Here is a 26,105-nt window from a genome sequence, read left to right on the forward strand (position 1 = left end):
AGCTGTTTAAATTTTGATTGTTTTTGTAATTATATACACATATTTGAGAAAGTTACAGTTCATGAAATGTTAGAATTTATCCTTTTAAAAAATATATATACGAAACTAAAAAGTAGATAAAATTGATTTTATTCTTCAGGTTAAAGAATTATTTCTTAAACACCCACCATATCCAGTGTTATAACTTATTAAGTGATGTTTTGTTTTTTTTATTTTTTGAATACTTTTGCTTCAATGATCATGGGAAGAAATGTTGGTGCAAGTAATTTGAATCATTGCTTGACAATACTAGCGTGGTGAAATGCATCTTTGTGTGTTTTGTTTATAGCACGTCTTCATTACCTCCACTAGACTGGCCTTTACCAACTCATTTTGGACAATATGAACTGAAAATAGAAGTGCAACCTAAAACTCATCATCGAGCCCATTATGAAACTGAAGGTAGCCGAGGAGCAGTAAAAGCGTCTACTGGGGGACATCCTGTTGTGAAGGTATGAGATTTTGGGGGTGTTTCTGCAGATACCATACATCTGTTAATGATACGGTCTATTCAGTCAGGTACTGCTGAGCCCGAAGAGAGAAAATTTTCAAACCTAGAAAGCTTACATTGAGGTTTTGTATCCTTGTTGATATAGCAGCACTTCCGCATTGAGGTGTTTTTTTTTGCTAGGCTAAAAGATATTCTTCCTGGACTGACTCTCCAGAAACTCTGGGGAAAGATTATAATGGTCAAATAGTTGTTTTTCTGATCTAAAAAAGAAAAAATTGTGTTATGTTTATAAGTACAATACATGCTTGTTTAAAGTCCAAATAATACAGAAAAGTAGAAAGAATAAAGCAATAAAATACCTAAAATCTAACCCCTCAGAAATAAGCAGTTGTTAACATTTGATTAACATTCCAGATAATTCTCTATGTGTATGTTTAGTGGAAGACTAGATGGATGACTAGAAAAATGCATGGACTTTTTTTAAGGATAGGATTATGTTGAACCTCTTTGTAATTAATTTTTATTTGAATTTATTAGAAAATAAAACTAAAGTGAAATTATTATAATTATATAATATTCGAGTGTATAAAATATAATATGTAAGTTTTGACTCATAAGAATTGAATATTGGGCTTCCCTGGTGGCGCAGTGGTTGAGAGTCTGCCTGCCAATGCAGGGGACACGGGTTCGAGCCCTGGTCTGGGAAGATCCCACATGCTGCGGAGCAACTAGGCCCATGAGCCACAACTACTGAGCCTGCGCGTCTGGAGCCTGTGCTCCGCAACAAGAGAGGCCGCGATAGTGAGAGGCCCGCGCACCGTGATGAAGAGTGGCCCCGGCTCGCCGCAACTAGAGAAAGCCCTCGCACAGAAACGAAGACCCAACACAGCCAAAAATAAATAAATAAATAAAATTATTTAAAAAAAAAAAAAAGAATTGAATATTAACTTTAATTTTACTTGAATGAAACATTTAAAAAATGAAACAGAAATAAAACTATATGCGGGCTTCCCTGGTGGCTCAGTGGTTGAGAGTCCGCCTGCCGATGCAGGGGACACGGGTTCGTGCCCCGGTCTGGGAAGATCCCACATGCCGCGGAGCGGCTAGGCCCGTGGGCCATGGCCGCTGAGCCTGCGCGTCCGGAGCCTGTGCTCAGCAACGGGAGAGGCCACAACAGTGAGAGGCCCACGTACACTACCCTCTACCTCCTGAATTTTGATGCTTATATTATTCTTCCTTTCAGATCTATAGACATCTCCCTGCCTCATGTCCCACCACTCCTGTTATTTAGCTTAGTCCTATATGTGTAGATAGTTGGATTCAGTGATTACTACTAATTCTTTTTTATTTTTTCTTTTTCAAGTGTGTTTGTTTAAGGAGGGCTTTGGATTCTATATTCCTTGCATTCTTTCACGATTGAGAATGTTTATTTGTTGCCTTTATATACTCAAACATCAGAATGGCTATGTATAATAATCTTGATACTCATTTCTTTCTCAGTACTTGTCTTATGGCATTGGGTATTGTAGTGGAGAAATTAATTATATCTGAAGTAAATTTGAGCTAATACAGTTTATGGGCTATCATTTCCTATACCAGCCATGCTTTGTGATTTATTGTCATTATCTAAACATGTTTTATAGTTCTTGACAAGCAAACCTTTACATTTTAGGTGGGTTTTAAAATGACTTGTAGCAAGAAATGTCATTTCTAGAAAAAGAGATCAGACTTGTGGTTACCAGAGGCAGGGGGTTGGTGGGGGGGACTGGATGAGGGTAGTCAAAAGGTACAAACTTCCAGTTATAAGATAAATAAGTAGTGGGGATGTAATGTACAACATGGTGAATGTAGTTAACACTGTTGTATGGTATATTTGAAAGTTGCTAAGAGAGTAGTTCTCATCACAAGAAAACCCCCTCCCCCATATAACTGTATGAAGTCATGGATGTTAATTAAATTTATCATGGTAATCAGTTTGCAGTATGTGTAAATCAAGTAATTATGCTGTATACCTTAAATTTACAGTGCTGTATGTCAATTATAGCTCAATAAAACTGAAAGAAAAAAGGTCAGGAAAACTCAACATAGGAATTTTACCCTTTGTTATCAGTTACAGTTTGCTCTTAATGACAGCTTAATTTAGGAGAAGGTTTCTTTGCTTCATTTCTTGTATCTTTTTTTCTTTTCTTTTTCAGAAATTTTTAAAATTTATTTTAAAATGTTTATTATTTATTTATTTTATTTAATTTATTTACTTTTGGCTGCGTTGTGTCTTAGTTGCAGCACGCGGGATCTTCATTGAGGCATGCAGGATTATTTGTTGTGGCATGCGGGCTCTTCATGGCTTCTCTAGCTGTGGCATGTGGGTTTTCTCTTCTCTAAGTGTAATTTTTTTTTTTTTTTTTTTTTTTTTTTGCGGTACGCGGGCCTCTCACTGTTGTGGCCTCTCCCGTTGCGGAGCACAGGCTCCGGACGCGCAGGCCCAGCAGCCGTGGCCCACGGGCCCAGCCGCTCCACGGCATGTGGGATCCTCCCGGACCGGGGCACGAACCTGTGTCCCCTGCATCGGCAGGCGGACTCTCAACCACTGCGCCACCAGGGAAGCCCGGGTTTTCTCTTCTCTAGTTGTGACGCTCAGGCTGCAGGGCGCGCTTCGGCTCTGTAGTTGTGGTGCGCGGGTTCCAGAGCTCGTGGGCCCTGTAGTTTGCTGCACACAGGCTCTAGTTGAGGTGCGCGAGCTCAGTAGCTGTGGCATGTGGGCTTAGTTGCCCCACGACATGTGGAATCTTAGTTCCCTGACCAGGGATCGAACCAGAGTCCCCTGCATTGTAAGGTGGATTCTTTACCCCTGGACCACCAGGGAAGCCCCCCCCACCTTTGTTTATAAATGGCTGCACCAAGCAGCTTGTGAGGTCTTAGTTCCCGGACTAGGGATTGAACCCAGGCTCTGGCAGTGAAAGCACAGAGTCCTAACCACTGGGACTGCCAGGGAATTCCCCATTTCTTATATCTTTGTCTTTTGAAAGAAGTTATTTACAAGTGCTTAAATGAACAAAATCTTTTGGGAGTACAAGTGATTTGTTTCCACAGTATTCCTTTAATTAAAAACTGATTCCCTGCCCCAAAAAAACGGGGCTGGGGCGGGGGAATTCCCTGGCAGTCTGGTGGTTAGGACTCGGGTCCTTCCACTGCCAGGGCTCCCTGCTTAAAGGGAGACTAACACTTTGAATATTATCAGTGTTTTATATTCTCCTTGTGAGTGACTTATTTTTTTTTCTAACTTGTTTCTTTAGAAATTATATCATTCATTATACTTGAAATTACTTACTTAACCAGAGTATGTCTGGAGATTGATGTTTCTTTTTCAGTCTTCCCCACTACCTCTGATGCTCCCTTTCAAATTGAGATTCTTCCTTCCTGCAAGAAGAATTTTCTACATTATGTATCTGTATATTTCCTGTTCTATATGTTTTGTCTTTACTTCAGAGGCTCCAGTTACTATTCACATGTTGACTTCTTTGTCAGTCCTCCATATCTATGTTCTTTTCTTGGGATACTTTAATGTATTTTTTTTTTAGTAAACCTATTTATTTATTTGTTCCTTCCTCCCTCCCTCCCTCCCTCCCTCTCTCTCTCTCTCCCTTCCTTCCTTCCTTCCTGCATTGGGTCTTCGTTGCTGCCCGTGGGCTTTCTCTAGTTGCGGCACGTGGGGGATGCTCTTCGTTGCGGTGCGCAGGCTTCTTATTGCGGTGGCTTCTCTTGTGGAGCACGGGCTCTATGCATGCGGGCTTTTGTAGTTGTGGCTTGCGGGCTCTAGAGCACAGGCTCAGTAGTTGTGGCCCACGGGCTAGTTGCTCTGCGGCATGTGGGATCTTCCCAGACCAGGGCTCGAACCCGTGTCCCCTGCATTGGCAGGCGGATTCTTTTTTTTTTTTTTTTGCGGTACTCGGGCCTTTCACTGTTGTGGCCTCTCCCATTGCGAGCACAGACTCCAGATGCGCAGGATCAGTGGCCATGGCTCACGGGCCCAGCCACTCTGTGGCATGTGGGATCTTCCCGGACCGGGGCACGAACCTGTGTCCCCTGCATCGGCAGGCGGACTCTCAACCACTGCGCCACCAGGGAAGCCCCCTGCGACTGTGTTTTGTTTTGAATTTTAAATTGGTTCCTTGGCTCCACTTACCACTCATTTGATATTTTATCATTATATTTGGTCTCATGATTTGTTGAATTTATATTCTTGAATCTTTTAGTGTGGAGCATTCACCAGCAGTCAATTTCTGTGTTCTGTTTCCTGTGTGTGTGTGTTGAGGGGAGGTTTTGTTTTCATTTTTATTGTATTTTCAACTGTCTTTTGCATAATTTCCTACTTTTTTCCTTAAATAAAAACAAAAACAAACCATGTATATTATGGTTGCCTAATTGCCTTGTCTTTTCCTCCCATTTTGTTTGAGAGCTTTGGTCTATAGCCTGAGGCGATTGGGGTAAAGAGGTAGAGAATTAGTTTAGGATAGGCCTTGTTGGGTTTGGCTGAAGAAAGTGAACAATATCATGTATGTGGCCCAGTCCCAGTATGTTAGTATGTATCATATTTTCATGAGTTTTGCTTGTTCCTCTTGTACAACACAGAGTTCTAGAAGACGTAAGCACTTCTGACCTTTTTTGCCTTTGCCAAAGGCCCTGGAGCAGAATGTAGGATCTTTTCTTCGTGAGGCAGAGTTTTTCCTTGACTTGCCTCAGAGTTGCCTACTTAGAACTTTGATCTACTTTGCTACAAATTAGTTCGCATTCTCTGCTATTTTATTTTCCCACTTTATTACTTTTATTCCATTAATTTACTCTTTAATTTTATTTGCTCACTTTTCCTATTACTGTTCCTGGTGAGTGAAGGTATGGATTGGCTAGCAGCTCTGCCACACTGCATCAGAGTCTTCTGTTTCACAGCCCTCAACCACCCCCTTGCCCTTTTGAAGTTTATAGCTCAAAGTTGTTCTTTGTTTGGTTATTACTGGTAGATTTTTGGCTGTTTCCTACCCCCCACACATATACATTTTGTTTATTTTGTTAGGTGTTAGGGGAAGAAGATTGTGATACTACTTCATTTCATTGTCTTTATCCAGAAGTTCTTTTTCTTTTTCTGATATCAAGAGGAAAATAAGCATTATATGATGAGAGCAGGTCATGCCAAATTGAAAAAGAAACATTCCTGATTGTACATACTCTACCACACTTGCAGAGCTGTATGCTTTGTATGGAACACTCTATTTGTGCATGCCCACTTCTGAGACCACATTTTTTCCACCAGCAGAGGTGGCCCCTCTCCAGGAACTAAGAAGAATATTTGTAAGATTTCTACACTATTCTGAGAATTTTTTTTTTAATTTTTAAATTTTATTTTACTTTTTTTAAACAGCAGGTCCTTGTTAGTCATCAGTTTTATACACATCAGTGTATACATGTCAATCCCAATCGCCCAATTCATTCACCACCACCACCACCCCACCACCACTTCCCCCCTTGGTGTCCATACGTTTGTTCTCTACATCTGTGTCTCAATTTCTGCCCTGCAAACTGCTTCATCTGTACCATTTTTCTAGGTTCCACATATATGCGTTAATATACAATATTTGTTTTTCTCATTCTGACTTACTTCATTCTGTATGAGAGTCTCTAGATCCATCCACGTCTCAACAAATGACCCAATTTTGTTCCTTTTTATGCCTGAGTAATATTCCATTGTATATATGTACCACATCTGCTTTATCCATTCGTCTGTTGATGGGCATTTAGGTTGCTTCCATGTCCTAGCTATTGTAAATAGTGCTGCAATGAACATTGGGGTGCATGCATCTTTTTGAATTATGGTTTTCTCTGGGTATACGCCCAGTAGTGGGATTCCTGGGTCATATGGTAATTCTATTTTTAGTTTTTTAAGGAACCTCCATACTGTTCTCCATAGTGGCTGTATCAATTTACATTCCCACCAACAGTGCAAGAGGGTTCCCTTTTCTCCACACCCTCTCCAGCATTTGTTGTTTGTAGATTTTCTGATGATGCCCATTCTAACTGGTGTGAAGTGATACCTCATTGTAGTTTTGATTTGCATTTCTCTAATAATTAGTGATGTTGAGCAGCATTTCATGTACTTCTTGGCCATCTGTATGTCTTCTTTGGAGAAATGTCTATTTAGGTCTTCTGCCCATTTTTAGATTGGGTTGTTTTTTTTTTTAATATTGAGCTTCATGAGCTGTTTATATAGTTTGGAAATTAATTCTTTGTCCGTTGATTCATTTTCAAATATTTTCTCCCATTCTGAGGGTTGTCTTTTCGTCTTGTTTATGGTTTCCTTTGCTGTGCAAAAGCTTTTAAGTTTCATTAGGTCCCATTTGCTTATTTTTGCTTTTATTTCCATTACTCTAAGAGGTGGATCAAAAAAGACCTTGCTGTGATTTATATCAAAGAGTGTTGTTCCTATGTTTTCCTCTAAGAGTTTTATAGTGTCCGGTCTTACATTTAGGTCTAGAATCCATATTGAGTTTAGTTTTGTATGTGGTGTTAGGGAGTGTTCTAATTTCATTCTTTTACATGTAGCTGTCCAGTTTTCCCAGCACCACTTATTGAAGAGACTGTCTTTTCTCTATTGTATATCCTTGCCTCCTTTGTCATAGATTAGTTGACCATAGGTGCGTGGGTTTATCTCTGGGCTTTCTATCTTGTTCCATTGATCTGTGTTTCTGTTTTTGTGCCAGCACCCTATTGTCTTGATTACTGTAGCTTTGTAGTATAGTCTGAAGTCAGGGAGTCTTATTCCTCCCACTCTGTCTTTTTCCCTCAATACTGCTTTGGCTATTTGGGGTCTTTTGTGTCTCCATGCAAATTTTAAGATTTTTTGTTCTAGTTCCGTAAAACATGCCATTGGTAATTTGATAGGGATTGCATTGAATCTGTAGATTGCTTTGGGTAGTATAGTCATTTTCACAATATTGATTCTTCCAGTCCAAGAATATGGTATATCTCTCCATCTGTTGGTATCATCTTTAATTTCTTTCATCAGTTTCTTATAGTTTTCAACATACAGGTCTTTTGTCTCCCTAGGTAGGTTTATTCCTAGGTATTTTATCCTTTTTGTTGCAATGGTAAATGGGAGTGTTTCCTTAATTTCTTTTTCAAATTTTTCATCATTAGTGTATAGGAATTCAAGAGATTTCTGTGCATTAATTTTGTATCCTGCAACTTTACCGAATTCATTGATTAGCTCTAGTAGTTTTCTGGTGGCATCTTTAGGATTCTGTATGTATAGTATCATGTCATCTGCAAACAGTGACAGTTTTACTTCTTCTTTTCCAATCTGTATTCCTTTTATTTCTTTTTCTTCTCTGATTGCCGTGGCTAGAACTTCCAAAACTATGCTGAATAATAGTGGTGAGAGTGGACATCCTTGTCTTGTTCCTGATCTTAAGGAAGTGCTTTCAGTTTTTCACCATTGAGAATGATGTTTGCTGTGGGTTTGTCGTATATGGCCTTTATTATGTTGAGGTAGGTTCCCTCTTTGCCTGCTTTCTGGAGAGTTTTTATCATAAATGGGTGTTGAATTTTGTCAAAAGCTTTTTTCTGCATCTATTGAGATGATCATATGGTTTTTATTCTTCAGTTTGTTAATATGGTGTATCGCAGTGATTGATTTACGTATATTGAAGAATCCTTGCATCCCTGGGATAAATCCCACTTGATCATGGTGTATGATCCTTTTAATGTGTTGTTGGATTCTGTTTGCTAGTATTTTGTTGAGGATTTTTGCATCTATATTCATCAGTGATACTGGTCTGTAATTTTCTTTTTTTGTAGTATCTTTGTCTGGTTTTGATATCAGCGTGATGGTGGTCTCAGAATGAGTTTGGGAGTGTTCCTTCCTCTGCAATTCTTTGGAAGAGTTTGAGAAGGATGAGTGTTAGCTCTTCTCTAAATGTTTGATAGAATTCACCTGTGAGTCCATCTGGTCCTGGACTTTTGTTTGTTGGAAGAGTTTTCATCACAGTTTCAATTTCATTACCTGTGATTGGTCTGTTCATATTTTCTATTTCCTCCTGGTTCAGTCTTGGAAGGTTATACCTTTCTAAGAATTTGTCTTTTTCTTCCAGGTTGTCCATTTTATTGGCATAGAGTTGCTTGTAGTAGTCTCTTAGGATGCTTTGTATTTCTGCAGTGTCTGTTGTAACTTCTCCTTTTTCTTATCTAATTTTATTGATTTGAGTCCTCTCCCTCTTTTTCTTGATGAGTCTGGCTAATGGTTTATCAATTTTGTTTATCTTCTCAAAGAACCAGCTTTTAGTTTTATTGATGTTTGCTATTGTTTTCTTTGTTTCTATTTCATTTATTTCTGCTCTGATCTTTATGATTTCTTTCCTTCTGCTAACTTTGGGTTTTGTTTGTTCTTCTTTCTCTAGTTCCTTTAGGTGTAAGGTTAGATTGTTTATTTGAGATTTTTCTTGTTTCTTGAGGTAGGCTTGTATAGCTATAAACTTCCCTCTTGGAACTGCTTTTGCTGCATCCCATAGGTTTTGGATCATCGTGTTTTCATTGTCATTTGTCTCTAGGTATTTTTTGATTTCCTCTTGATTTCTTTGTTATTTAGTAACATATTGTTTAGCCTCCTTGTGTTTGTGTTTTTTTACGTTTTTTTCCCTGTAATTCATTTCTAATCTCATAGCGTTGTGGTCAGAAAAGATGCTTGATATGATTTCAAGTTTCTTAAATTTACTGAGGCTTGATTTGTGACCCAAGATGTGATCTATCCTGGAGAATGTTCTGCGCACACTTGAGAAGAAAGTGTAATCTGCTGTTTTTGGATGGAATGTCCTATAAATATCAATGAAATCTATCTGGTCTATTGTGTCATTTAAAGCTTCTGTTTCTTTATTTATTTTCATTTTGTATGATCTGTCCATTGGTGTAAGTGAGGTGTTAAAGTCTGCCACTATTATTGTGTTACTGTCGATTTCCTCTTTTATAGCTTTTAGCAGTTGCCTTATGTATTGAGGTGCTCCTGTGTTGCGTGCATATATATTTATAATTGTTATATCTTCTTGGATTGATCCCTTCATCATTATGTAGTGTCCTTCCTTGTCTCTTGTAACATTCTTTATTTTAAAGTCTGTTTTATCTGATATGAGTATTGCTACTCCGGCTTTCTTTTGATTTCCATTTGCATGGAATATCTTTTTCCATCCCCTCACTTTCAGTCTGAATGTGTCCCTAGGTCTGAAGTGGGTCTCTTGTAGACAGCATATAGATGGGTCTTGTTTTTGTATCCATTCAGCAAGCCTGTGTCTTTTGGTTGGAGCATTTAGTCCATTCACATTTAAGGTAATTATCGATATGTATGTTCCTATGACCATTTTCTTAATTGTTTTGGGTTTGTTTTTGTAGGTCCTTTTCTTCTCTTGTGTTTCCCACTTAGAGAAGTTCCTTCACCATTAGTTGTAGAGCTGTTTTGGTGGTGCTGAATTCTGTTATCTTTTGCTTGTCTGTAAAGCTTTTGATTTCTCCATCGAATCTGAATGAGATCCTTGCTGGGTAGAGTAATCTTGGTTGTAGGTTCTTCCCTTTCATCACTTTAACTATATCATGCCATTCCCTTCTGGCTTGTAGAGTTTCTGCTGAGAAATCAGCTGTTAACCTTATGGGAGTTCCCTTATATGTTATTTGTCATTTTTCCCTTGCTGCTTTCAATAATTTTTCTTTGTCTTTAATTTTTGCCAATTTGATTACTATGTGTCTCAGCGTGTTTCTCTTTGGGTTTATCCTGTATGAGACCCTCTGTGCTTCCCGAACTTGGGTGGCTATTTCCTTTCCCATGTTAGGGAAGTTTTTAACTATAATCTCTTCAGATATTTTCTCTGGTCCTTTCTCTTTCTGTCCTCCTTCTGGGACCCCTGTAATGCAAATGTTGCGTTTAATGTTGTCCCAGAGGTCTCTTAGGCTGTCTTCATTTTTTTTCATTCTTTTCTTTATTCTGTTCCACAGCAATGAATTCCACCATTCTGTCTTCCAGGTCACTTATCCATTCTTCTGCCTCAGTTATTCTGCTATTGATTCCTTCTAGTGTAGTTTTCATTTCAGTTATTGTATTGTTCATCTCTGTTTGTTTGTTCTTTAATTCTTCTAGGTCTTTGTTAAACATTTCTTGCATCTTCTCAATCTTTGCCTCCATTCTTTTTCCGAGGTCCTGGATCATCTTCACTATCATTCTTCTGAAATCTTTTTCTGGAAGGTTGCCTATCTCCACTTCATTTAGTTGTTTTTCTGGGGTTTTATCTTGTTCCTTCATCTGGTACATAGCCCTCTGCCTTTTCATCTTGTCTATCTTTCTGTGAATGTGGTTTTTGTTCCACAGGCCGCAAGATTGTAGTTCTTCTTGCTTCTGCTGTCTGCCCTCTGGTGGATGAGGCTATCTAAGAGGCTTGTGTAAGTTTACTGATGGTAGGGACTGGATGTTCTGAGAATTTTTTAATATTCAGAAAGAGAAAGAGGATGACACCAATTGCCATTCCAGACCAATCTGACCATTACACATAGGAGTGGTGTGCTTGGTTCTCAAGCCTGGGAAAAATGCCTTGATTTTTTTCTGTATGTGCAGACTTTTAAAAAATGTTTTACTGCTGTATGGGAATGCATCATTAAAGTACACAAATATTAACATGTATAGCTCAATGAATTTTTCATACACACACAGACACACGCACACACATACTCACGCACACGTAAAACTACAAACAGGTTAAGATATAGAATGTTTTAAGCACGCCAGAAGACTCCCTTGTGCCCTTCCCAGTTTATATCTTCCAACCAAAGGTAACTGTGCTTCTGACCATTTATTATCATTGATTAGTTTTTTTATTCATGAGTTGCTAATAAATGGACTCATACAAAATGTTCTGTTTTCTGTCTAGCTTCATTTATTCAACACAGGAGCATGAAATTCATCCAGTTTGGGTTTTTTTGTAGTTTGAAAAAAATTGCTGTATAATATTCCATCGTATGAATTTACTACAATTTCTTTATCTGTCGTTCTGTTCATTGGCACTTGGTTTGTGTCCAGTTTTCATATATCATGAGTAAAGCCGTTGTATGCTTTTTTTCACACATATCTTTTGATGGATGAAGCATTCACATGTTTTTGGTATATGTTTATATGTCTCAGAGTGCAATTGCTGGTTTTTCAAAGGAGCTGTACCAGTTTTTACTCCTGACCAGCCATATATGAAAGTTCCAGTTACTCTACATCCTCACCAATAATACCAGCACTTGGTTCTTGTCTTTTAATTTTAACCATTCTGACAGGGATGTGGAGGTATCACACTGTTTTTAAATTGTTGTTTCTTTCTTATTTTTTTTTTAAATTGTTGTTTCTTGATAACCAGTGATGTTGAACATCTTTTCATATGTTTATCAGACATTTGGCTGTCCTTTTTGTGAAGTGTCTGCTCACATCTCTTGACCAATTTTTAAATTGTCTCTTTTTCTTATTGATTTGTAGGAGTTTTTAATATTTGGATATAAGTCCTTTGTCAGATATATGTATGGCAAATGACATTTCTTTTCCTAGTCTGTTGCTTGCTTTTTCACTTTCTTAATTGTGTCTTTTGATAAATGGAAGTTTTTAATGAAGTCCAAATTATCAGTCTTGTTTTCCATGGAAAGTGCTTTCATACCTTTTCAAGAATCTTTGCTTGCTCCAAGGTTATGAAGATAGTTTCCTGTGTTTTATTCTGGAAGATTTATTACTTTACCTTTTACATATAGGTCTGTGATCTATCTCAAATTAATTTTTGTATATGAATTAAAGGTAAAGATTAAGATACATTTTGTTTTCTTATGGATAGAAGTTGATCCAGTACCATTATTGAAAAGCCCATCATTTTTCTACTCTACGACATTGGTGCCTTTGTCATAAATCAGGTGACCAGCCATATATCTGTGGCTCTCTTCCCTAACTCTTCATTCTGTGCCATTGGACTATTTGTTCTGTCTTAGTACCATTACTACATTGCATTAATTACAGTTTCTTTATAGTAAATCTTGATATTTGATAGTGTGGGTCTTTTTTTAGGATTGTATTGGTTATTCTAGGTCCTTTGCATTTCTGTATGAATTTTAGAGTCAGCTTGTCCATCTCTACCCACCACACCCCCAAAATTTAAAAAAAAAAAAAAAACTTGCTGGGATTTTGATTAAGATTATCCAATGGTTAGTACTCAGCGCTTTCACTGCAGAGGGCCTGGGTTCAGTCCCTGATGAAGGAACTAAGATCCCACGAGCCTTACGGCGGTGGCCCAAAAAAAAAAAGATTACCTAAGAGTTTTATAGTTAAAATCATACATTTAGGTCTTTTCTCCATTTGAGTTAATTTTTGTATATGGTGTTAGGTAAGGGTCCAGCTTTATTCTTTTGCATGTAGTTATCCAGTTTTCTCAGCATCATTTGTTGAAAAGACTCTCCTGTCCTCATTGAATAGTCTTAACATTGTTGTTAAAAATCATCCCTGGCAGTCCAGTTGTTAGGACTTGGCACTTGCACTGCCAGGGCCCAGATTCAATCCCTGATCAGGGAACTAAGATCCCTGTGTGGTACAGTCAAAAAGAAAAGAAAACAAAACAAAACAAAAACCTTTGACCATATGTGCAAGGGTTTATTTCTAGGCTCTCTATTCTGTCCCATTGGTCTCTGTGTCTGTCTTTGTGCTAGTTCCACAGTGTTTTGATTGCGGTAGCTTTGTAGTAAGCTTTGAAATCTGAAAGCGTGGGTCTTCAGTTTTGTTCTTTGTTTTTGAAGATTGTCTTGGCTATTCAGCGTCCCTTGAGATTCCATATGACTTTTAGGATGGATTTTTCTATTCTGCAAAAAATGTCTTTGAGATTTTTATGCAGACTGCATTGAATCTGTAGATTGCTTTAGGTAGTATTGACATGTTAACAATAATAAATCTTCCAATCCATGAACATGGGATGTTTTTCCATTTATTCATGTCGTCTTTAATTTTTTTCAGCAATGTTGTATAGTTTTCATTGTGTAAAACTTTAACCTCTTTGATTGAGTTAATTCCTAGGTATTTTATTCTTCTTGATGCTATTGTAAATGGAATTGTTTTCATAATTTCCTTTTCAGGTTGTTCACTGTTTGTGTGTAGAAATGCAACTGATTTTCATGTGTTGACTTTGTGTCCTGCTACTTTGTTGAATTCATTTATTATCTCTAGCAGTTTTTGTTTTTGTTTTGGTAGAATCATTAGGGTTTCCTTTGTTTTTTAAATTAATTAATTAATTTGTAGCTGTGTTGGGTCTTCGTTGCTGTGCACGGGCTTTCTCTAGTTGTGGTGAGCGGGGGCTACTCTTTGTCGTGGTGCGTGGGCTTCTCATTGTTGTGGCTTTCTCTTGTTGTGGAGCACGGGCTCTGGTGCACAGACTTCAGTAGTTGTGGCACGTGGGCTCAGTAGTTGTGGCTTCTGGGCTCTAGAGCTCAGGCTCAGTAGTTGTGGTGCACGGGCTTAGTTGCTCCACGGCATGTGGGATCTTCCCGGGCCAGGGCTCGAACCTGTGTCCCTTACATTGGTAGGCAGATTTTTAACCACTGTGCCACCAGGGAAGCCCAGGGTTTTCTATATATAAGATTATATCATCTAAGAACAGATAATTTTGCTTCTTCCTTTCCAATTTAGATACCTTTTATTTCTTTTTCTTGCCTAATCACTCTGGCTAGAACTTCCAGTACTGTGTTGAAAAGAAGTGGTGAAAGCAAGCATCATTACTTGTTCCTGATCGTAGAGGAAAAACTTTCAGTCTTTTACCTTTGAGTATGATGTTTGCTGTGGGGCTTCCTTCCTCCCTCCCTCCCTCCTTCCCTCCCTCCCTCCTTCCCTCCCTCCCTCCCTCCCTCCCTTCCTCCTATCCTCCCTCCCTCCCTCCTTCACCAGGTCTTAGTTGTGGCACGTGGGATCTTCATTGCCGCATGTTTTTAGTTGTGGCATGTGGACTTCTTAGTTGCTGCATGCGAACTCATAGTTGCGGCATGCATGTGGGATCTAATTCCTCCACCAGAGATTGAACCTGAGCCTCCTGCATTGGGAGCATGGAGTCTTACCCACTGGACCACCAGGGAAGTCCCAAATGGGTTTTTCATATATGGCTTTTATTATTTTGAGGTATTTTCCTTCTATTCCTACCTTATTGAGTGTTTTTATCATGAAAGGGTATTGAATTTTGCCAAATGCTTTTTCTGAACCAGTTGAGATAATCATGTGATTTTTTTTTTCCCCTTCATTCTGTTAATGTGGTTTATTACATTGATATTCATGTGTTGAACCATTCTTGCATTCTGGGAATAAATCCCACTTGGTCATGGTGTATAATTCTTCAAATATGCTGCAGAATTTGGTTTGCCAGTATTTTGTTGAGGATTTTTCATCAGTGCTCATAAGGGATATTGGTCTGTAGTTTTCTTGTATTGTCTTCGTCTGGCTTTGATATCAGGGTAATGCTGACTCCATGGAATGAGTTAGGAAGTGTTCCCTCCTCTTCAATTTATTTGAAGGTTTGAAGAAGATCGGTATTAGTTCTTCTTTAAATGTTTGGTTGAATTCACTGGGTCCAGGGCTTTGCTTTGTCAGGAAATTTTTTTTTTTTTTTTTTGGCTGTATTGGGTCTTCGTTTCTGCACGCAGGCTTTCTTTAGTTGCAGCGAGTGGGGGTTACTCTTTGGTGTGGTGCGTGGGCTTCTCATTGTGGTGGCTTCCCTTGTTGCGGAGCACGGGCTCTAGGCACCAGGGCTCAGTAGTTGTGGCACACGGGCTTAGTTGCTCCGAAGCATGTGGGATCCTCCCGGACCAGGGCTCAAACCCATGTCCCCGTATTGGCAGGCGTATTCTTAACCACTGTGCCACGACGGAAGCCCCTGTGAGGAGATTTCTAATTACCGGTTCCATCTTCTTACTAGTTAAAGGAATATTCAGATTGTCTGTTTCTTTGTGGTTTAGTTTTAAGGGTTTGTGTTTCTAGGAATTTGTCCACTTCATGTAGGTTATCCAGTTTGCTGGTATACAGTTGTTCATAGTACTCTCTTATAATCCTTTCTTTAAAATAATTAATTAATTTTATTTTTTTGGCTGCGTTGGGTCTTCATTGTGCATGGGCTTTCTCTAGTTGCAGAGAGCGTGGGCTTCTCATTGCAGTGGCTTCTCTTGTTTCAGAGCACGGGCTCTAGGTGCACGGGCTTCAGTAGTTGGGCTTGCGGGCTCTAGAGCTCAGGCTTAGTAGTTGTGGTGCACAGGCTTAATTGCTCTGCGGCACATGGGATCCTCCCAGACCAGGGCTCGAACCTGTGTCCCCTGCATTGGCAGGCAGATTCTTAACCACTGCGCCACCAGGGAAGCCCTAATCCTTTTTATTTCTGTAGAATTGGTAGTGTCGTTTCTAATTTTAGTAATTCAGGTATTTTCTCCTTTTTTCTTAGTCTGTTGAGCTAAAAGTTTGTCAATTTTGATCTTTTTAAAGAACCAACTTTTGGTTTCATTGATTTTTCTCTATTTTTCTGTTTCCTGTTTCATTTACCTCTGCTCTAATCTTTATTACTTTCTTTTGCTGGCTTTAGGTTTAGTTTGTTCTTTTTCTAGTTCCTTAAGTTGTAAAGTTTTGTTCACAACTAGAAATCAGATTCTCCCCCTTCGACAGGGCTTGCTCTTTTTTGTTTTTGTCTTTTTTATTGTCGTAAGCTGGTTTTTTTCTTGGTTTTTTTTTTTTTTTTTTTTTTTTGCCAGGGATCAGCCTGAGGTATAAACTTAAGGTCTTCTCTGGTCTTTTTTGAGCCTTTCCCTGGTCATGGGTGATTATTTTCTAATTTTCCCCAGATATTCAGTTGTTTTTTAAATATCCTAGTCTTTAATGTGTGGCTTTTAGAAGGGGAAAAAGAAAACTGAGGTGCGGGTGTCACTACTTTAAATCCCCTGGGGGACTTGCCTTGTGGCGCAGTGGTTAAGAATCTGCCTGCCAGTGCAGGGGACACGGGTTCAATCCCTGGTCTGGGGTGATCCCACATGCTGCGGAGCAACTAAGCCCATGTGCCACAACTCCTGAAGCCCATGTGCCTAGAGCCCATGCTCCACAACAAGAGAAGCCACTGCAATGAGAAACCCACGCACCACAACAAAGAGTAGCCCCTGCTCACCACAACCAGAGAAATCCCGTGTGCAGCAAAGAGGACCAAACGCAGCCAAAAAAAAATTAAAAAAAAAAAACTGAACCATACAGCCATTGTCTACTTCTTCCTTGTATTTTCTGTAATCTGATGAATTTATAGATGGAGAGTACAAAGTAGAAACTGAATGTCCTTTTATTATCAAATTGGGCTGATAGATGAAAAATATATATAATCTTATTTCTTTTTATAGTTCATGGTTAGGGACTGTAGAATTATAGAGCACTGTTAAGAAACTTCTTCCAACTTCCTAGGGGGTTTTTTGGGTTTTACATACTCCACAATGTTTTTGTGTGGTGGGGGTTAAAAAATGTCTGTAGTGCCTTAAGAATACACAAGCACAATAGAGAAATAGATGCAGTTTAAATTATTTTTAATTTTTATTTTTTTTTAACATCTTTATTGGAGTATAATTGCTTTACAATGGTGTTTTAGTTTCTGCTGTATAACAAAGTGAATCAGCTATACATATACATATATCCCCATATCCCCTCCCTCTTGCATCTCCCTCCCACACTCCCTATCCCACCCATCTAGGTGGTCACAAAGCACCGAGCTGATCTCCCTGTGCTATGCAGCTGCTTCCCACTAGCTATCTGTTTTACATTTGGTAGTGTGTATATATATCCATGCCACTTTCTCACTTCGTCCCAGCTTACCCTTCCCCCTCCCTGTGTCCTCAAGTCCAAGTCCATTCTCTATGTCTGTGGCTTTATACCTGTCCTTTCCCTAGGTTCTTCAGAACCTTATTTTTTTTAGATTCCATATATATATGTTAGCATACGGTATTTGTTTTTCTCTTTCTGACTTACTTCACTCTGTATGACAGACTCTAGGTCCATCCACCTCACTACAAATAACTCAGTTTCGTTTCTTTTTATGGCTGAGTAATATTCCATTGGATATATGTGCCACATCTTCTTTATCCATTCATCTGTCGATGGACACTTAGGTTGCTTCCATGTCCTGGCTATTGTAAATAGAATGATGCAGTTTAATTTAAAATGAAACTAACTTGTTTACTTGTCAGGTAATTAATCTTTAATAAAGTTAACATAGTGTATAGTGAGTACTTAATCAGATTATTTTTCTTATCCAAATTAGGAAAATTGTCTGTTTAATTAAAGTCAATAACTTTTATTGGAGTTCTCTAGTGAAAATACACATTTTCAGTCCTAGGATTCAAAGAGACTTGCAGGTCTTAACTTTCTGAATTTTGTTTTAGATGGTTTAACATAGTATAGAGTCTCCATATCTTTTAGAATAATGTTTAGGTTATAGAACATAATTTTAAAAGAATTTAGTTTAATGTTGACATTTATCCAAAAAATGCTAGACACCAACATGCTCTTAAATTGCCTAATTTAGTGACATTTTGCATATTCTGTTGCTAATTGCAAAAATTGATTTTTTTTGTAGTTCTTTGTAGTTTACAAAATGTTTTCTCAGAGTTTATATTTAATATTTGCTAAAGGTTTTTGAAAAGGGCAAGGCAAGCACATTGTACAGATGATTTAATATTACACTTAATGTAATTGGTAGAGATCTTAAACCCAGGTCTTTTGACTCTGCTGTTCCACTTTCATTGTACCATGTTGTCTCTTATAGTTATCTTATAATTTCATGTGCTTTTCATTTTATAAAGTACTTTCACATTATCTCTTTTAATTCTCTGAATAAGCCTTTTTAGAAATCCTGGTGTTTGATTTAAAGACAAGTGCTGTTTCTACAACGTTTGGAACTCCTGATAAAAATCTTGGACCTTGTTTACCATCATTTTAGTTTAAGCTCTTTCAGATTAATTGTGGTAGGCTAACTACTATGACTAATAATCTCTAGTTCTTGTTGGTTTGCGACAGAAAAGTTTATTTTCTTTTGTATTGTCACTCTTGAATACAAGGTCTGTCTATTTTTTGATACAATCATGTTCAGCACACAGCCTCCATGGTCCCTGGGAAAAGGGAAGAAAGTATAGGAAAGGCACATAAGATACATGAACCTGGAAATTACTACCAATTATTACTACTCACTGTCCAGGAGTAATCACTTGCAAATGAGTGGCCCTACTCATTTGCAAGAGGACTAGGAAAGGTATACTATACAGCTCTATACGTAAATCTTTGGTGGTCAGCTTGTCTTCTCGTCCACATTTGCTATACGGTGTTGGTCTTTAAGTACATTCAGGAGTCAATACTAGTAGCTCAATGACTGGTATGGGCTCTGCAGTCATACTGCTTGGGTTTGAATCCTGAGCTGTACTGTATCTTTGGCCAAGCAGTTTAATTTTTCTAGACCTTTTATTGAATCATTCATTGCTTAGTTTATTCATTCACCTATCCTTTCACTCATTCAATAAATATTTTTTGATTGCTCACTACATTATAGGCAATATTGTAGATGCTGGGGATCCAGAGATAAATAAGACAGAAAAGGTCCCTGCCCTTATGGGTCTTTCTTGCATTATACTGAGCGGAGACAATAAGCAAAATAATATTAGAATGTATTAAGGGCTATATTGGAAATTAGAATACGATGTGATAGAAGTTAATTATGGAGGGAACTACCTCCAATTCCTTTTTTGTAGAATGAGAATAATATCACCTACCTAAGAGCTGATGTGGGGATGAAATGAAACATTGCATGTAAAGAACATAGTAAATGTTCAGTAAATATTATTTGCTATTATTACTTAGGCTTCTTTTAGCAGCTTGATCAATGTTCTGTGAACCCTGATGGAGAAAATGCAGCAGAATAAGATATCTACATTGGCATCTTAGAATTCATCTGGGTTGATTGCTGTCATTTTAAAGAGCTGTGTTTGCATTCCATTGGCCAGTGTTGTATCAAAATGAAAAGAGAAAGAGCACTTAAGCACAAGTTCTAGAAATCTTTCTGATACTCCCCAAAGGAGAATTTCAGATGTTCTCAATATAATTATATGGTGAGAGCCAAGAAGTTTCTGAAGTATATATTTCTTGAAATTTTAAAAACTCAAACTACGAAGCTGTTGAAAAATACCACCTACTTTCTAGCCAACTAATAAACTAACTTTTTCTTTTATTCAAAGTAAATAATCTTATTCATTAATATGGTCTGCAAATATGTAATACATTCAGGGTAGTTTGTTACTGTAGCTGGGGATTCAAGAGGGGGAGTGGAATCAGACATGTTTCCTACTCTTATGAAATTTCTAGTTCAGTGAAGTTTGCAAACAAGATAATAACAAAAGTATGATAAAGCCTTAATGGGGGAAATTCAGATCTCTCTGACAGCAAATAGGGACCTAAAACCCAGATGAAGGGGTTGAATCAGGCACTGCTTATTTGAGTGAAGTTCCTAGCTAATTAATAAACATTAGCCAGGGAAAAGCTAAATACTAAGGAAGTGAAAGTATTAAGCAGAGGAAAGGGTTTAGAGCTACACTGTCCAATTCAGCAGCCACTAACCACATTTAAATTTAAAGCAACTAAAATTAAAAATTCAGTTCTTCACTTGCATTAACAACACTTCAAGGCTTGGTAGCCAATGTGGGTAATGTTTACATTGCCTTTTTTTTTTTTTTTTTTTTTTGCGGTACGCGGGCCTCTCACTGTTGTGACCTCTCCCGTTGCGGAGCACAGGCTCTGGACGCGCAGGCTCAGCGGCCACGGCTCACGGGCCCAGCCACTCCGCAGCATGTGGGATCTTCCCGGACCAGGACACGAACCTGTGTCCCCTGCATCGGCAGGCAGACTCTCAACCACTGTGCCACCAGGGAAGCCCTACATTGCCTTTTGAACAAATGATGCTGTAGCAATTGGACATCCATAGACAAGAAAATAAACTTTAACCTAAACTTCACACCTTACACAACAATTGATATGTCATGGATCATGGGGTTTTTTTTACAATGCAGATATAGAATATTTTCATCATTGCAGAGAGTTCTGTTGAGCAGTGTTGATTTAGAAGGCTCTGAGACCAAAGGAAATACGGCATGTTAATGAATTACAAGAAATATGCAACAGTAGAATTTGATTTCATTTGTCCAAAAAGTATTAGTATTTTAGGAATTATGAGAAACATTTTATTCTCATTTTTCAAAATGTGAAAATCATTTGAAATTACATCCATTTTTAATTTAGCATAGGTAATGGCAACTGTATTTAAATAAAAAATATACTGTTTATAGACCAAGATGAATATTCTTTAAGAACTTTTACATTGTCTTTTTTTTTTTTTTTTTTTTTTTTTTTGTGGTTCGCGGGCCTCTCACTGTTGTGGCCTGTCCCGTTGCGAAGCACAGGCTCCGGACGCGCAGGCTCAGCGGCCATGGCTCATGGGCCTAGCCGCTCCACAGCATGTGGGATCTTCCTGGACCGGGGTACGAACCTGTGTCCCCTGCATCGGCAGGCGGACTCTCAACCACTGCGCCACCAGGGAAGCCCTACATTGTCTTTTTAACGAATGGTGCTGTAGCAGTTGGACATCTTTAAGCAAATAAAACCACCTTAACCTAAACCTCACATCTTATACAAAAATTAATTCAAAATGGATTGTGAAATTAAATGTGAATTGTAAAACCATAAAACTTTTAGAAGAAAGCATAGGAGAAAATCTTCAGGACCTCAAGCTATGAGAAAAGTTCTCGGGCATGATACCAAAAGCATGATACTAGAAGAAAAAATAGATAAATTGGACATCATCAAAATTAAAAACTTTAGCTCTGTGAAAGATCCTATTAAGAGGATGGAGGACTTCCCTGGTGGTCCAGTGGTTGGGACTCCGCACTCCCAATGCAGGGGGTACTGGTTCAATCCCTGCTTGAGGAACTAAGATTCCACATGCTGCACAGCATAGCAAAAAAAATATAAAAGGATGGCAAAGACAGGCTATAGACAGGGAGAAAACATTTGCAAACCACATATCTGACAAAGATCTTGTATCTAGAATATGTAAAGAACTTTGAAAACTCAACAGTAAAAAAGCAATTCAGGGGGCTTCCCTGGTGGTGCAGTGGTTGGGAGTCCGCCTGCCAGTGCAGGGGACACGGGTTTGAGCCCTGGTCCGGGAAGATCCCACATGCCGCAGAGCAACTGGGCCCGTGACCCACAACTACTGAGCCTGTGCTCTAGAGCAACAAGAGAAGCCACCACAATGAGAAGCCTACGCACGGCAACGAAGAGTAGCCCCCTCTCTCCGCAACTAGAGAAAGCCCATGCACAGCAACAAAGACCCAGTGCAGCCAAAAATAAATAAATAAATAAAATAAAATTTTTAAAAAAGCAATTCAGTTATAAATGGGCACAAGACATGAACAGACATTTTGCCAAGGAGGAGATAAGATGGCAAATAAGCATGTGAAAAGATTTTCCACATTATTAGCCATTAGAAAAATGCAAATTAAAACCACAATGAGATATCACTATATGCCTTATAGAACAGTTAAATAAAAAAATAGTGATAGGGCTTCCCTGGTGGCGCAGTGGTTGAGAGTCCGCCTGCCGATGCAGGGGGCACGGGTTCGTGCCCTGGTCTGGGAAGATCACACATGCCGCGGAGCGGCTGGGCCCGTGAGCCGTGGCCACTGAGCCTGTGTGTTGGAGCCTGTGCTCCGCAATGGGAGCGGCCACAACAGTGAGAGGCCCACGTACAGGAAAAAAAAAAATAGTGATAATACTAAATGCTGGCAAGGATGCCAAGAAACTTTATCCCACCTAAACTGCTGTTACGAATGTAAAGTGGTACAACCACTCCGCAAGATAGTTTGTCAGGTTCTTAAAAAACTAAACTTGCATTTACCACATGACCCAGGAATCACATTTGGCATTTATCACAGAAAAATAAAAACTTGTTCACACAATAACCTTTAAGGTTCATAGTAGTGTCATTTTTCTTAGTCAAAAATTAGAAACAAGCCAAATGGAAGAAGAGTTAAACAAACTGGTATATCCATACAATGCACTAGCTACCATTCAGCAATAAAAAGGAACAAACTGTTGATACACACAAGTTGGAAGGTTCTCCATGGAACTATGCTGAGTGGAAAAAAAGGCAATCTCAAATGGTTACATACTGTGATTCCATTTATATATATAACATTCTCAAAATGGCAGAGCTACAGAGATGACACTAGATTAGCGGTTGCCAGGGAACAGGAACTGGTTGAAGACTGTGAATGTAAATGGGTAGCACAAGAGAGTTCCTTTGTGGTAATGGAAGAGTTCTGGATCATGACTGTTATGGTGGTTACTTGAATCTACATATGGGATAAAATTACATACATACTTTATTATACAGTGATAAGTTTTATGAAGGAATAAATATTTTGAGTCTTATCCCAAAAGTTACTGAAAGTTAAAATGGAGATTGTAGTATTTTTTTCCATAACTAGACTTTGTATTTCATTATACGCCAAGATTCATTTCGAGGTGATGATTTTTTGTATGATGTTGTTATATGTATATTTTCAGTTTGAAGCAATTTATGGAAATTTAATTTTGTTTTTTTATTATCTCTACATTGTGTTGTCATGTGTCTAATATATTCAGATCAGCTCCCTCCAAGTAATGTAGCAGGACTGATAATAGAACTCCTCTTATTGAAGCTGCTTTAGTCTGTCGTATACCTTCAGGCTTTAACCCTCCAGCTTTAGTTAAATTAAGCAGGCACAGACCTTTGCTATGGAAACGTACAGAAACATAACAAACAACTTAGCTTACTTTGTTCTACAAAGCAGAAGGTGACCTGAAGAGAAATATCCTGATACTAGATGAAAGATTTTAGAGAATAGTGTTAACAGTAGCAATAATTTGTTGCCTATAACATTGGCAGCAAATGGGATGGGATGGAATGATAGTCTAATTAATTTATTTGATGTTCTTTTAAAGTCCTTGAGTTGCAAAGGAGAAGCCCTATTTTTCTTATGCTGTAGTATATATGCTTGGAGCAGATGTTGGCTGAAATACGTGTTATGAAATATATTCCCTTTGAAATCTTATCTGCCTGATTACCTTCCCCCATCACTGGCTTATTTTACTATCAAAGTATAAAGGACAGGTGGCTTATGTCTTTGCCAAGCTGGTATTAATATGAGTCATCTAATATGACTGGGATACTTTGGAATATAGTACTTACTGGTATGTTACGTGATATTTGGGTAACTTAATAGATAGCAATAAAAATTTTAGTTTGTATTTTCTATTTTAGATTTTACTACTTCATTTTAAACAGCTACTTTAGTGGTTATAATTCTTATTTAAATAATTCTGTTGACTAACCTCATGTTATTTTGTTCCACCAAATTGTACTCTCTCATTCCAAAATTCATTCATTCAGCAATGATTAAATGCCCATAACGTGATAGGTACTATACTAGGCTCTGGAGATAACAAGAATGACACTGTCCCCCTCACAGTACTTTGAGGCAAGTGGTAAAGTTGTTGGTACTTCTTCCTCCACTACAAGAACAGTTGGTTCCATAGAATAATTTGTTCAATGTAGGATTAAACATGAAAGAGCAACAATAAGTATAGCAGAAAGGATGATTAGCCATGAGTTCGGAGTAGTTCCTTAATCTTTCTTAGCTTCAGATTCTTCATCTGTAAACTGGAAAAAAATGTCATGTACTCCACAAGAGTTTTAGAATTACATAAACTAATTTAGTTAAAGTATATCACCACTCTCTACTGTTACTTTTTCACCTCTGTGTCCAAATTTGGATGACTCTCATTCTACATTATCACTTACCCCATCTGCCTCCATACAAACCAAAAAGGAAGAGTGACTGAACCATATTTGTGTGCATATGCATACATACGCCCACACTGTTACTATTTCTTCTTTAGTTATTGATTTATTTAGGCTTTATTTTTTTTTTACTGTAATCATGTTGGCATTTTATTTTTTATGGAATATTTTCCATTCAATTCAAGCTTTAACATTTATTAACTTGTTTATACCAAAATATGTAAAAAGAAATCACAACTGAAATATTGATAGATTTCTTAAATACACAAATATTTAAATATTTACAGAAAACTGCAATTTCCAGTTAAATATACTAGGTTAAACACATGTGTTTACCTTCATTAGACATTAAACAGTTACAACTTAAGCTTGTTGGTTGGAGAGAAAGAACCAATAATTAAGAAGCACAAATCATTTTATACTAAAGAACCTTGGAAAGGCTCAGGGGGTTGAGGCACTGGTGTCTCTGAAAGTGGGATGTGAGGTGAGGCCGAAAACAAATACTGTTGAAGGTCTACAAAAGAAGCAGTTAAACTTCCCAGATTTTTCTCCCTTATGTGGTATAATGAAGTGATAACCACTGGCTTACCTTGGGAGAATTCTGGAGATTTATTCTTTAGAGGGAATGAAATAGAAGTTCTAGGTTCTAGAATAACTGAAAGCAGGGCTTGAGGGTCTGTACAGAAAATGGGATGGGGATGAAAGGGGAGGTATAATGAAAGTCTGGGTACTGAATAGGGAGAGCTTTGACTCCTCTTAACTCCCAAAATGCTTGCAGTAGGTTTATGTTCCCTAGACAGGAGACTGGAGGATTTACTTTTAGGCAAACTGGTCCAAGATAAAATACCAGTGTCCCTCTTGACTTGTAAATCTTCTAAGGCTAGTGGTTCTCAACCCTATCAGACCCAACCCCACTCTTTTAAAATTTTAAACAAATATTTTATAATACTTTATTTACCTGAAATGGAAATTCAAGGACAGTATAATCAGCCTACACATATAATTTTAGAAATACCAATATAATGCTTTTATTATTAAGAGGAAATAAATTTAGAAAATGGTTATAAACAAATTATAACAAAAAGTTGTATTTCAAAATGAAAAGGCTTGGTAATGACTATAGAGAAAACAATGAAATAATTAGATACTTGTACCTACAGCATCACTATATCACACTTGCACATAGGCAAGTGTGTTGATCAGCAACCTAAATTCCACCAGTGAGTGGCATTACTAGCAATGACATGATTTTCTGAAATGATCAACTCTTGCTAAAGTTTACCTCGGGAATTCCCTGGTGGTCCAGTGGTTAAGACTCTGTGCTTGCAATGCAGGAGGTGCGGGTTCAATCCCTGGTCGGGGAGCTAAGATTCCATGTGCCGTGCAGCGCAGCCAAAATAAATAAATAAATAAAGTTTACCTCAGTTTACATGGCAGTTGCATTCATGAAAAATTCATATGTGTTAAAACTGCGATTTGGGTGGTATTTATATATACTAAGGAGTTGGGTTCCAAGTTCGTAAACGTTTCTGTATACACGAATATATATGATGGGACATTCTGAAGTTCTGTGCAACATAGGCTAGTTCCTCTCTTTGAAGAGCAATGATTATCTCGTGCATTGATAGGAGTTTGAATTTCTG

At 38.1% G+C, this 26,105-nt stretch overlaps 1 protein-coding gene across 1 annotated transcript in view; it reads left to right on the top strand.

Annotated features, from left to right (window-relative positions):
• The window catches only part of NFATC3 (nuclear factor of activated T cells 3), a 133,848-nt gene that overhangs the window by 47,372 nt on the left and 60,371 nt on the right, over positions 1–26,105 (top strand). Inside the window, 1 exon segment of the mRNA XM_022583405.2 lies at positions 329–491. Within this exon segment, the coding sequence (XP_022439113.2) occupies positions 329–491 (163 nt within the window).

Source organism: Delphinapterus leucas, chromosome 20, assembly GCF_059928025.1.
Source record: "Delphinapterus leucas isolate spDelLeu-1000000601 "Yukka" chromosome 20, BTC_Dleu_Yukka2, whole genome shotgun sequence".
Taxonomy (NCBI): Eukaryota; Metazoa; Chordata; class Mammalia; order Artiodactyla; family Monodontidae; genus Delphinapterus; species Delphinapterus leucas.